The sequence below is a fragment of the Oncorhynchus nerka genome, linkage group LG22, assembly GCF_034236695.1.
Source record: "Oncorhynchus nerka isolate Pitt River linkage group LG22, Oner_Uvic_2.0, whole genome shotgun sequence".
NCBI classification, from domain to species: domain Eukaryota; kingdom Metazoa; phylum Chordata; class Actinopteri; order Salmoniformes; family Salmonidae; genus Oncorhynchus; species Oncorhynchus nerka.
This window is the reverse complement of record NC_088417.1, coordinates 73,490,269-73,503,920: the sequence shown is the minus strand read 5'-3', so window position 1 is coordinate 73,503,920 and position 13,652 is coordinate 73,490,269. Positions and strand designations below refer to the sequence as shown.

General features: G+C 46.7%; 1 protein-coding gene across 1 annotated transcript; it reads right to left on the bottom strand.

Annotated features, from left to right (window-relative positions):
• Nucleotides 1–1,007: 1,007 nt before the first annotated feature.
• Nucleotides 1,008–13,652, bottom strand: LOC115105672 (rho GTPase-activating protein 35-like). Its single transcript, XM_029627956.2, has 8 exons — nucleotides 13,243–13,652; nucleotides 13,014–13,066; nucleotides 5,600–9,499; nucleotides 4,993–5,134; nucleotides 4,417–4,494; nucleotides 3,879–4,010; nucleotides 2,155–2,260; nucleotides 1,008–1,969 (listed from the first exon to the last, which is right to left on the bottom strand). The coding sequence occupies exons 3-8, from the start codon at nucleotides 9,317–9,319 to the stop codon at nucleotides 1,579–1,581; spliced, it is 4,569 nt and encodes a 1,522-aa protein (XP_029483816.2). The 5' UTR covers nucleotides 9,320–9,499; nucleotides 13,014–13,066; nucleotides 13,243–13,652; the 3' UTR covers nucleotides 1,008–1,578.

Sequence of the window (13,652 nt, the reverse complement as noted above, 5' to 3'; positions counted from 1 at the left end):
GAGTCCATACGTCTCTATAGGATATACTATACTGTTATTACTGTACTGTAGTTCGTTGCCGTGGTAGTGTTTTCTGTATGCACACCTTACCTCAGTTTAAGGTCCTTAATATTAGATGAGTACAAAGAGTTCAACTGGCTAGACACCCATAGCAACATATCCAGGATCATTTTGCAATAGGGCAGTGGTTTCCATGGCCACCAGATAACAAAGAAAGTACATAGAGGACTTGTCTGGTATAACTAATGTCTCTCTAACCTCTCCCTCATGCTACTGTCTGAGGTTTCTGTCAATAATTCCCATAATCAATGTTCCATCATCAAACCCTGACTGATGGAGTGGACCTGAGGTCATCTTAAGCAAGAGCATTCCTCTCCTGGATCCTAAAGGGCCTGATTAACTGACCCTGGCTCAAACTTACTTGCCTAAACAACACCAGGCAACTTCCATATTCACAACCATTAGTAAAGCAACAGCAGTTCAAAAAAGAGAGGGGGAACTGCATGCTATTCAAACCTGCATTCCCAGAACAAACCATTTCTGTCTTGACTAAGATGAAAGAGGAATGTGTAATCAGTATTATGGTTTGGTTTTCCATGGGGTTATAAAGTGAGCCCTGAATCCTCTAAAATAACACTTTTATGACAGGGTCATGTTAAGGAGTCCCTCTCTACTACTGCCACACCCACCCAGCCATTAAAACAAAGTCAATTGATCAAGGTTGTATTTCATGGAACTTCACACTAGAGTTTAAAAGTGCTTCAGATAAGTATGTGGATACAAATATAAGGGTTTGGATGTAAACAACATTTTGATCTGCCAAGGCCCCTTCAGAGAGGCAATGGGTATGGCTGATTGAGCTGGGAACTCATCACACTAAAACATTCTGGCCCAACAACACCCTTTTGGGATACATTTTTTAAAACAAAAACACTCTGACCATTAAAGTGCATCCTTGGATGTCCCCCCACTCTCCCAAATCACCCCCCCACCCCATCCCCACTGAACCCCCCAACCACATAGCAGGGGTCCTTCAGGCAGAGAGGTAGGCTCCCCAAACAGCGGTGTGGCACATTACTGCCGACAACCTTCAGAGCACAGTCCACACATCCAGTGGCTACTTTCATTAACAAACAGAAAGAAACAGATGTAAAATTATTATACACAAATAACAACATAGCTATGGGCACAAATCATATCTTCCAACTTGACATGGAGGCTTGGACTTTTTCATTATAGTGTATCATTAGGGTTAAAATGGTTGGTTGGCAGAGAGAGTCTTACTGTAACAATGAAACCCACTCTGTTCTTTCCCCTGGGCCTCCAAGTGAGTCCTAGAGTCACATTCCAGGTTATCAGGGGCTATAGGGGGGTGGAGGGAAGAGTCAGCATTGGGATCTGCACTGGCACACAGGTGGTAGGTCAGCTGGATGCTGTTCACTAGTGGCAAGTTTGTTTGTCAAGCGCTCCTCATCTCCTCTCTCTCTTTATCTATGTTATTATCAATGACCAAACAAGGTAGTGTCAGTGTGTGTGTTGGTGTGTGTGTTTGTGTGTAAGTGTCTTTCACAGTGTCTTTTACAGTGTCTCTTGCTCGGTGGGGGCGCAGTGGGGGTGTTGGTGGAGGGACTGCAGGGGTGACTGGGGGTGGTGGGGGCGACTGCTGCAGGGGCTGAATTGCGTGGTGGTGGGGGGAGGGGAGGAGCGGTAGCAGGAATAGGTAGAGCCACCGGTGAGGGTGGTGGTGGGGGAGGCAGGGAGGCCAGCCAGGCCAGTGGGGGAGTCCAGGAGGGGCTGGTTGTAGAAGAAGAAAGCACACTGGTGGATGAAGGTCTCGATGATTGTCTGGTAGGTCCGCGTGGCCGTCAGGGCGTCCATGGTGGTGAAGTCTGGCCGCATCAGAGTGGGCCAGAAACAGATGGACAGATTCTCACTGGTCATCAGGTTCTGTCTGCTCAGCTGGCTCACCCTGGGAGAGACAACACAATACACCTCCATCAACAACAGCATGACAACAGCTACTAGTGTAATAACATTATTACACAGGTGTAAGAGCTACTTGATGATACATGTTACAAAACGTGCAAATGGTCACAATGCAGTCAGGGCCAAGGTCATAGAATGGAACAGTTAGCCAGTCTGATCTGCACTCACTTGTGTAAGTGGCTCATGACAAATCTGAAAACGTCATAGTTCTCCCTGGGGAACTTCCTCAGCACATCCTTCATGGTGTAGAGCCTTTGTTCCCTGTCATTGATTTCTGTGCACACACACACAGGGGGGTCAGTGCTATGACTCACATGTTTTCAACACTGTTACTCCATATGCAGTACTACATACAGTATACATCGACACACATAGTTATAATATATTATATTTTCTGAGAACAAAACACGACATATCCTTATCCTCCCCAACACTTACTCACCCTGTAAGAACTTGACTGTCAAAAAATCACAAGAATCACTCCCTGAACAACCATTCAGCACCACCCTTGTACCCCACCCTGACTCCCCCACCCTGTTCAATGTCTTACTGAACCCTTCAGAATCCTTGTACCCCTCCCTAACCAAACCCTGCTCAATGTCTTACTGAACCCTTCAGAACCCTTGTACCCCTCCCTAACCCCACCCTGCTCCATGTCTTACTGAACCCTTCAGAACCCCAGTACACCTCCCTAACCCCAGCCTGCTCAATGTTTTACTGAGCTCTCCAGAACCCCAGTACCCCTTCCTAACCCCAGCCAGCTCCATGTCTTACTGAGCTCTCCAGAACCCCAGTACCCCTCCCTAACCCCAGCCTGTTCAATGTCTTACTGAGCTCTCCAGAATCCCAGTACCCCTTCCTAACCCCAGCCAGCTCTATGTCTTACTGAGCTCTCCAGAACCCCAGTACCCCTCCCTAACCCCACCCTGCTCAATGTCTTACTGAGCTCTCCAGAATCCCAGTACCCCTTCCTAACCCCAGCCTGCTCCATGTCTTACGGAGCTCCCCAGAACCCCAGTCCCCTCCCTAACCCCAGCCTGCTCCATGTCTTACTGAGCCCTCCAGAACCCCAGTACCCCTCCCTAACCCCACCCTGCTCAATGTCTTACTAAGCTCTCCAGAATCCCAGTACCCCTTCCTAACCCCAGCCTGCTCCATGTCTTACGGAGCTCCCCAGAACCCCAGTCCCCTCCCTAACCCCAGCCTGCTCCATGTCTTACTGAGCTCTCCAGAACCCCAGTACCCCTCCCTAACCCCAGCCTGCTCCATGTCTTACTGGGCCCTCCAGAACCCCAGTACCCCTCCCTAACCCCAGCCTGCTCAATGTCTTACTGAGCTCTCCAGAACCCCAGTACCCCTTCCTAACCCCAGCCTGCTCCATGTCTTACGGAGCTCCCCAGAACCCCAGTACCCCTCCCTAACCCCAGCCTGCTCAATGTCTTACTGAGCTCTCCAGAACCCCAGTACCCCTTCCTAACCCCAGCCAGCTCCATGGCTTACTGAGGTCTCCAGAACCCCAGTACCCCTCCCTAACCCCAGCCTGCTCAATGTCTTACTGAGCTCTCCAGAACCCCAGTACCCCTTCCTAACCCCAGCCTGCTCCATGTCTTACTGAGCTCTCCAGAACCCCAGTACCCCTCCCTAACCCCAGCCTGCTCAATGTCTTACTGAGCTCTCCAGAACCCCAGTACCCCTTCCTAACCCCAGCCAGCTCCATGTCTTACTGAGCTCTCCAGAACTCCAGTACCCCTCCCTAACCCCAGCCTGTTCAATGTCTTACTGAGCGCTCCAGAATCCCAGTACCCCTTCCTAACCCCAGCCTGCTCCATGTCTTACTGAGCCCTCCAGAACCCCAGTACCCCTCCCTAACCCCAGCCAGCTCTATGTCTTACTGAAGGCCTCGAGCAGCTCCACCTGCAGAATGCATGGCACCAACGGCTCCGGCAGCTCAGAGAAGAAGGCCTTCAGAGCCCCAGCCACCGTGTTGATGGCAAAGTCCTTCTCCACTAGGTCCAGCCCATGGTCTAGAGAAGAAAAGAGGTAGAGGGATAGAGAGGTAAAACAAGATGGGGGAGAGGGAGAGGAAGGTGAGATGTAGAAGAAGAGAAAGAGGAGGGAGTGGTAGAGGGAGGTGAGGGGTAGAAGGAGCGAAAAGGGGAGAAAAACAGGTAGGTGAGGGAGGAGAGAAAGGGGAAGAGAGAAGAATAGGAATAGTGTGAAAGAGGTAGTCGGCTTTGTCACTGTTCTAAATATATTTTGTTGTAGGCCATAATTTCCTCTACAGCTCATGTGTCAATATATTGATTAGCCAAATAACTAACCAGGGTTAGTCCAGGGGTTAGGGACAGAGTGTGGTGAGTATTACAGTCAATCCATCCATGGGTCTGATACAATGTTTTAGACCAGACAGGACTAGGTAAAGTAACTCACCCTGGTCAAACTGCCTCTGCATGCTCTCCATCTCACACTTGTTCCCGCTCACCCTGTACAGCCCCTCTGTGTTGAGGCCTGCAGAAAGACAGAGATTGAAACCAGGAAGAATGCTTCATTCCATCGACTCCATCTGTACTAAATCATTATCAATTTCCTGTAAAGTCAATGAGGGCACTGCTGAAGTACAGAACTTGATCACTGGCTACATTTGCTCTAGTGTAGTTAGTTCTTCTTGGCTTATTAAACGTAAATAGAGTTGGGAAGAAAAATAATCATTACATTCACGTTACAGTTTTTTCATTTAGCGGATGCCCTCATCCAGAAGGGCTTACATTAAAGCACATTGAAAATGAACAATCTCATAAAGTGAATATTGTAAGTAAAACTTTCACAGTGCACCACTAAAAAGACATTACAAATGTTCATAATTCAGCACCACAGATTTACCTCAGAATTATCAACAATAAGATTCTGCCTAAGTGTTGGACAGCATCCACATCAAATAGCATAATGAACAAGACAAATACACACACACACACAGGGGAGAAGAGGAGACAGAAAACGGTGACCTACCTGTGGTCTCAATGAAGTGGACACACTTGTCAATAAAAAGTGGGATAGGTCTGTCTGGGAACACCACATTGACCAGGGGTACCCCGAAGTAGTTGCTCTCCAGGGGCTTGGGAATAGAGGGCCGAGGCTTTGGTCTGGTTTTCTGCACAGAAACAGGAATGTTGAAATTGTTAATGACCAAGTCCATATTAGAATGGTTATTCATTATGTCAACACTATTTTCAATTCAGCTGTAAGCTGGCAAACCAAATTTGCCTTTATGTATTCAGCATGAACAGCTGCCACATCTAGTCTTAGTCATTCTGAAATACAGGCTTAAATTCTATCCACTCACTTTTGAACTTACTTTATGTGAATAGAATATTAGCATGCAGGAATAGTTCTGATTAAAACAATCAAGCAATTACACATCAAAAAAGTTATTTAGAAAGTAGAGTTCACATGAGAAATCATATTAACCATGTTGTCAATACTTAACCACGTTTATCGTATCAAAGCTAGCCATCCATTTACCTAAACTTGAAAGACAATAGTCATTCAAACTTGAAAATTATAGTGCTAACCCATTAGCAGTTAAGAGATGAATACTAAGTGTAGAAACACGTACCTTGGCAGTTCGCCGTAGGCTTTTCAGAATGTTCCTCTTCTTGGGGTCCTCTCCCTCCTCATTGATGATGTCTCCTTTCAGGGTTCCGAACTCATCCTCCTTGGTCTTTGGCAGGGCCCCCATCTCGTCGTCGCTGCCAATGAAGCTAGTGCGAAAGCTGCTGAACTTACCCAGGCGTTTGGAGCGGTCACGGTACAGTCGGGGCTTCACCCCCGCCGCCGAGAACTTCCTGCAGCGCTCCAGGGAACTGCTGTCTGCCTCACTGTCCGAGCCGTTCCCATTTGAGTGCATCCTGTTGGCGTTGCGGATGGTGATTATCTTGCCCTGCGTGCTGTCATGGGGCACAGAGTAGATGATCTCCTCATTGCTGGGCCGGGGCTTGGACACAGCATCCATAGGCTCTGCATAGTCTGAGGGGTCGTAACCTCCGTCCCCACCTGGTACCCATGTCACAGCAGAGGGCAGGGAGCGACGGTGGCCCATGGTATCCGTGTTGTAGGGGTTTCGGCCCACCTTCCGGAAGTCAAAGGTCACAGTGGGCTTGGGCCTCACCTGGGGAGGGACCTTGCTGTTGAGTTTGTTCTCAAAGGAGCTGATGTCAGAGATGACAGAGACATCGCTGGAGTCCAGGTCAGGCAGGTTGAAGCCCCCACTATGGGAGGTGAGTGTGCCATCGAAGTAGGGTGGGGAGGGCTCCACGTCATCCACATCAGAGTCTAGGAACATGTTGCCAGGGCTGGGTGAGCTACAGCGAGGGGAGTAGGCAGTGTCGTTAGTGCAGGCCTCAGCCACGTTATCATACATGTGTGTTGCCTCCACAATGTTGCGTTTCTCCACCACCTCCATCAGGAAGTGCTGGAACATCTCTATCCTGTGCAGGCCGCCCACCACCCCTCCAGACCCACACACCACACTGTTGAACCTGCCTTCTATCTCTTGGGCCAGCTCCTCTCCCTGGACTAGCTGCTCTCTGGCAGACTCACTTTCTGTGAGCTCCACCTGGCTCTCCCCTACTGCCAGCAGTTGAACAGGGATGATGTCCTGGATCTCACACAGGAAGGCACATAGAGTCTCCAGGGAGGCCTTGCGGCGGGCTGAGTACACAGCAATGTAGCCATGCACTAATCTGCTCTTCCGCAGGGAGAAGGAGGCGTGGTAGGAAAGAAGGGAGAGCTCAATCACCTGTTTGTGAGGCCCCACTGTCTGCTCCAGTATGACTGAGGTCCCACTATTGGATGTTGGCCTGCAGTGCTGAGGCAGGAGGAAGGGAGAGAGGAGCTGTTCCACGTCATAATTGTCTCCACACATCAAGCACATGACGATGCGGATGTCTGCCTCTGGGCTGGGCTGGTGAGGAGAGTCTCTTGGGCCTGGAGGTTTAGGGGGCAGAGGTGGGGAGCTGCTACTAAAAGATGAGCTCCTCCTAGAGTCCAGGAGACCCCTCAATACTTGATTGATCTGACTGTCATTCACATTGTGCCCATAGCCCACACCAGGAGAGGCTGGGTCTAGGAAGCTACACTGCAGTCTCCTTGCTACCTGCTGTCCCTGTTTTATTAGGCCTAAGGCAGTTTCTCCCCCAATATCTGCATATGTCCCTACTCCCCTTTTAGTAACCAAGAGCAGAGATGTTAAAAGCTGAGCTATATGGCTATCCCTTCTACCTATAGTTGACTCCCGCAACCTTTCAATGCTTTCTACGACGTAAGTTAGGGACTCTTTTGAGTTGTACAGACACAGGCATCCATGGGGTGTGAAAGTGGGAGTGTGAAAGGAATTTACAGGAAGTCGTACGTTTCCCTCGATGGGTCGCAGGGTCAGCTCATACATTTTCCCATCCAGCACATACCGGTCGTCATTGGTACACAGAGTCCTGATCTCATTGGCAAACTCCCTGGCCAGTCCGTCTTTGCCCAATATCACAAGGTTGATTCGGTCAGCTTTAATATCCCCAAAATGGGACTTCACATTGAAGAATGGGTAGCATGTTGGGAAACGTGAGGCCAGGAGCTGCTCTATCTTGAAATCTCCACACTGTGGGCTGCTGGGACAGGTCTCCTTGGTTGGGTGGTAGACAAAGTGGATATGCTTCAACACCAGAGCATCTCTCTCAGCTGGAAGCTTCTGCAGGGTCTTGAACCTCTGCTCCTCCCCTAGAACCTCCTGGATGGCCCCCATCTTCTCCTTGCTGGGCTTGGCATCCACCTCCAGCTCATAGAAGAGCTCAGAGTACTCCAGCAGCAGCTCCTGGAAGTCCTCTTTAGCGTGGTCGATTATCTCTTTCTGGTGGCGGTTGTAAAGGTCCAGGTACTCTGATTCCTCCAACCATTGGTAGAAGTCTTCGTTCATGATGAAGCTGCGGGCCTCTTCCCAGGGCTTGCCAGGCGTGACAAAGGGAGAACAGGCCAACTTGTGCTTGAACTCCTGCCTCATCTCGGCCCGCTTGCACTCATTCCTCAGGTGCTCCAGGTGGGCGTTGAAAATGTACTCGGCTGGGGCCGTCTCCAACAGGTCTGAGGGGATGCGCTCATCCTCCATGTTATCTATGTGAGACGTGTCCTCCCATGGAGAGTCCTCCAAAACCACAAACCAATGGGCAAAGTGCTGCTTGGACTCCAGGACCTTCTGAACCCCAGACCAGCTCAGCTGGTCGATCTCATCCAGGTCAGGCACCAGGGAGCTAAGTGCTAGAGGAAGAGTGCTCAGATAGATTTTCCGACGTCTCTCAATGTGCTCCTGTTTCAGACGGTACACATGCTGCTGGAAGAGCTTCTTGCATTTTGCTGTACCCTCTAGAAAGACGTATTCCTTGAACTCTGAGGAGCTGTGCATGCGTCGGCTGGTGTTAAGCCAGGTCTCGTTGTGGTTCTTCACTATGCGGTTGACTAGCCATTCGTATCGGTCTTTAGCCAGGGCTATCTGCTGACTCTGGAGCTTGAGGGCTTCGAAGTAAGGAATGATCTTGGGCTTGCCCCTGCTCTTATCAATGAGTTGCACCAAAGCAATGAAGGCTAGGTCAACATTGATGTTAGAGCGTGCAGATGTCTCCACTACTGGAAGACTCTTTTTAGTGATGGCAAAGGTGTGAGAATCTTTGATGTAGCGTTCAACCCCCTCATCACACTTGGTTAAGACCAGCACAATGGGCTTCTTTGTTTTGCTCAGATGACCATAAAGGTTTGTGACAAACTTCAACTGGTCGTCAAAGTTGCGGTTCATCCCCCTACTGACATCCATACAGAGCATGAACCCGTCAGCCTGTATCTTGCCCTCAGGCATCTGCTTCTGCTCAAAGTCCTGCTCCAGCCCCAGCTGGTCCGTGCAGAAGTACATAAGCTTCTCTGCAGAGGCCAGCTTGGTGGAGGCCGCCCTCTTGATGTAGGGCTGCATAGCAGTGCTGCGGTGTGGCTGGAACGTCTGGTCATCAATGAACTCGGTCTGCTCCACCACATGCATCCTGCACTCCGGCCCCTCCTCCACCACCCGCCCCACCTCCCCCCAGAACAGGAAGTGGTCATTGTTAACCACTCTGCCCCCAAAGTCGCTGGTGCTCAGCACTGACGTGTGGTCCAGATAGAAGTCATCAGCACTGGGGCGCACAAAGCGGTTGCACAGGCAGGACTTGCCCACTCCACACTGGCCCTTCTCTTTCTCCGTCCCTGACAAACCCACAACAATAAGGTTGTATGTGGGTGACTTCGCATCCTGCTTTTTCGCCATAATTATCGTCTGCTGACACTCATCCTGCCATATTCAGGGACTCGATAGAAGAGTACACCTGGATGTGAGTGGCAGATTAGTTGGTGTTTCCTCTAGTGTGCTTCATGTTTTATCAACAGCAGTGTAGGGGTGTAGCAAAGGCAGAGGCTTCTCTCAGTCATTCCTAATGTAACTCTGAGCCTGTCAGGAAAAAAAGAGAGCACAAAAATCTAATAATTAGCTAAACAAAATCTTAATTTATGTTTAAAAGAGGAACAAATATTAGTTTGAGCCAAGTTAACCGTATTTCTGCTCTCTTCATAAAAAGAACAGTCAAACACTTTCACAAGAACAACAGTGGTTAAAAGACAAGACTAAGAATCATTTCCCTTCAACTTAATGAGAGAACACTGAGTAGGGGCAAGAATTTCTCATTTCTAATCCGCTCTCAATCTGGGCTGGCCTTTTAATAGAACAGGGTCGTTCCAGCTCAAAAAGTACAACAAAGAGTTGACACACACCATCTCAGATTGTTCTGAAATCGTTTCTGTTAGAAACAGAACATTAGTATTCCTGCAACATTATTTTGTTTTAATATAAATTGACCTAATTGATTGCATCCAAATTGGCCATTTAAAATGTATAGGATTCATATAATAGTCAATAAATATAGTACCTAACATCCAACTTGGACCAAACTTTTTTTCTAACAATAAGTTACACATGAGGAATCCAAAGGAACGGTCAAAAGTCAGTCACGGACCCCCCCATTCCAATCCCACCCCAACAACGAGTATATCAAAAATCTAATCAAATGTTATTAGTAACACACGCCTAATACAACAGACCTTACGGTGAAATGCTTACTTACGAGCCACTAAACAACAATGCAGTTAAAAAAATATATGAATAAGAAATAAAAGTACCAAGTAATTAAAGAGCATCAGTAAAATAACGATAGCGAGACTACATACAGGGGAGGGGGGGTACCGGTACAGAGTCAATGTGCGGAGCTTTACACCACTCCAGCCGACGCTTGGCACTGCACATTTGATCTTAGGCTTGTGCGCGGCTGCTCGGCCATGGAAACCCATTTCATGAAGCTCCCGACAAACAGTTGACGTTGCTTCCAGAGGCAGTTTGGAACTTGGTAGTGAGTGTTGCAACCGAAGACAGACAGTTTTCACACGCTACGTGCTTCATGACTGAGCAAGTGTTTGCTCCTAGACGTTTCCATTTCACAACGGTCCATACAGTTGACTGGGGCAGCTCTAGCAGGGCAGAAAGTTGATTAACTGACTTGTTAGAAAGGTGGGATCCTATGACAGTGGCATGTTGAAAGTCACTGAGCTCTTCAGTAAGGCCATTTGTACTGCGAATGTTTGTCTGTGAAGACTGCAAGGATGTGTGCTCGATTTTATACACCTGTCAGCAACAGGTGGCTGAAATTGCCTAATCCAAATTCACTGAGAATACATTACAAAGGATGAAGAAACAATTCTCAGAGCTGCAACTCCATACTAGTCGTCAGAAATAGAAAACTGATACTGTATCCCAGTGGAGGCTGCTGAGGGGAGGAGTAAATAGAATGGTTTCAGAAACATGTTTTTGTGTTTGATAGAAAACTATTTGGTCCAAATAATAATGTACGGTACTTTATTTATTAAATATTATATGAATCCTATAAATTAAAAATGACCAATTGATGTACAATCAATTTGTTTAATTTCTCAGAGATCAAATTATATCGCAACAAAATAACGTGGCAGGGATGCTAATCTTATACAGTTCTAACTACAGAAACGATTTCTGAACAATCTGAGATGGTGGGTTTGATGGCTTGCTGAAATGACATGGAACAACCCAACAGCAAATGCAATATACAAAGAAAAACTCAATATCCCTGCAAATCAAGCGAGACACTAAATATGTTGAGGGCGTATGTAGTGAAAAGATTACATTTTCTTTTTTTTGCCTTGTATGAGAGATGTCACATGAAAGGAGCCTAAATGGGACCGGAGACATGGGTACTCTCCGCCATGAATACACATACTTCAACTCAATGACAAACGTATCACATGTAGGCTACTGACAATCCCATAAAAGGATCACATCAAGTACAATACAACATCAAGTACAATACAACATCAAGTACAATACAACATGTGAGGAGTTGGTCATGTTAAAGTGGATGAATCAAGGTTAGCCCTAAACCCAATTTGGGATTTGGATCATTAACCTGCTAGTTAGCAGTTAGGTTCCCTAGCCACGAGGCTGTACTGTACTTCTGCTCAGAGCTATCTTTTTTTAGGGTCTTTTTCTGCCTACTTTATGACTTGGCAGGTTTTGGAGTGTGAGCAGGGATGGGAGTGAAGGGGAGGAAGAGGAGAAGCACTCACACTAATTGGAGTCCCATCCTACCTATCGCTAGCCAAAAGCATTGAGGGGATGGATGGTCTGTGTGTCTCATAACCATGGAAGATACGTCCTTATCTCGATGGTGGCCAAGGACCTCTTCAGACAAAGGGCTAAGCAGTGCTCTTGGATTCCTTGCCAACCGGGACCTTTAGCTGGTCACTATTAAGGATCTATGCTCTTGACTATGGCCTTGATCCTGAATATCATGATCATGGATGAATGACAACACACATTTAGGTAAACATCAACCTCTTTAGACAGCAACAAAAATATAAACTCATCAGCCAGAGGTCTGTTTGCACTGTTCTTATTGTAATAGCTTCCTAATTGCTATGTTTATACTGTTGCCAAACAAAGAAAAAACAACAGATGAAAGATCTGCCCAGCATACAGACAATCACTAATTAGCATAATCCAGTCTACTGTATGTAGACAGTAACCTATCATCATCACCAGCATTAGAATCAGATAAGGTTTGGTGTACTCTTTTCTGTCAAATTGCCAAGCAGTATATTTGACACAGAGGAAGGGGCCATACTGGAGATACTCCATAACTACAACCAAATTATGACAAGAGGATACAAAGTACAACCAGAAAACAAATCACACTTTATTACTGTGATAAAATCACACATGTAAATAGACTATTGATGTACTTACTGTATCAATATTGACATGAAATGTGGACTACAAACTGACAGGCTACTGCCATTTAATAAAACTGTTTCCATTATTATTGTTTACAAAAGGAGGCATCTCCATATATTCTAAACCTATATAAAATCCAGCATTTTAAACATGTCTAAATAGTCCATCATGAAGCTCAGCTGTGCAAGGCCTGACTGACAACCAGATTGAACAGGCAAGTTATTTGGAAATGAAAACAAGCAAGTCACTACCCTACCCTGTGATTGTAAAGATACATACCTTTCTATATTCAGAAGCGCAAACATAATTGCGCCATATTGTTCGACATTGTCAATATATAGTGGGTTGGTTACAACTCTTTATCCATATTTGAAAGGATTAACAACGATTTTGAAATGAATGTTCATGAAAAGCACTGGCCACGCCAGGCCTCTTGTCCACAGAATGAAATAGCCGACTCGTAACTAAACCCATTCACCTCGTATTTCTGAATCCACTTGCACTTTTTAATCATCACTCTATTCACCCAAAGATACATTTGTAACAGAAAATTGATACATTGTGAGTAAATTGATGATGAGAATGTTTAGCTTGAACACTGGTTTCCGTCTGGTTTTCAGATTAAAATGGGGAGAAAGTGAATACATACCATCGCATTCTCCCTGAATCTGTCAGGCCAGCGCTTGCCGCAGCCCTCGCCGCCTGATATACATGGACAAGAAACACAAATGTGGCTCGTTTGATTCCGAAACAGACACAAATAACTATACATATGTTATTGTTAGCTTGACAGATTCATTTTAAGTCTATATCCCTATTTTGATTATTTCCAATTTCATTGATATTTTCGTTGTCTTTGTGATAATAAAACTACTAACGTAAAAACAATGATCTTCCTGTTTTTTTTCTCTCCTCGGAGAATAAAAGCTTGTTTCACCGTCTTCTCCTTGGTTCACCACGTTGCTTTTGACCAATTATTATGTCCATTGTTGTGCCAACATTATGCTGGATCGATCATGCACGGGACACCAGTCGAGGTTGCTGCAATTGCCGTACAATGTTTATTCTAAACTGACTTCATGCAATAAATTGGTAACGTCCTTATCAATTTAACAAGAGATTGCGTGTGTGTGAAAGTGTTTTTTTCCCCAGCTTCCCAATAATGGCGGCGGCCCTCCTCCCGGAGCTAATTCTCCTCTCCTTTTCTCTGAAAATGGGGAGCTACGGAGACAGACGCGGCGAAGACTCGCCCAGCAGCGCACACACACAACTGCAGAACGTCGCTATT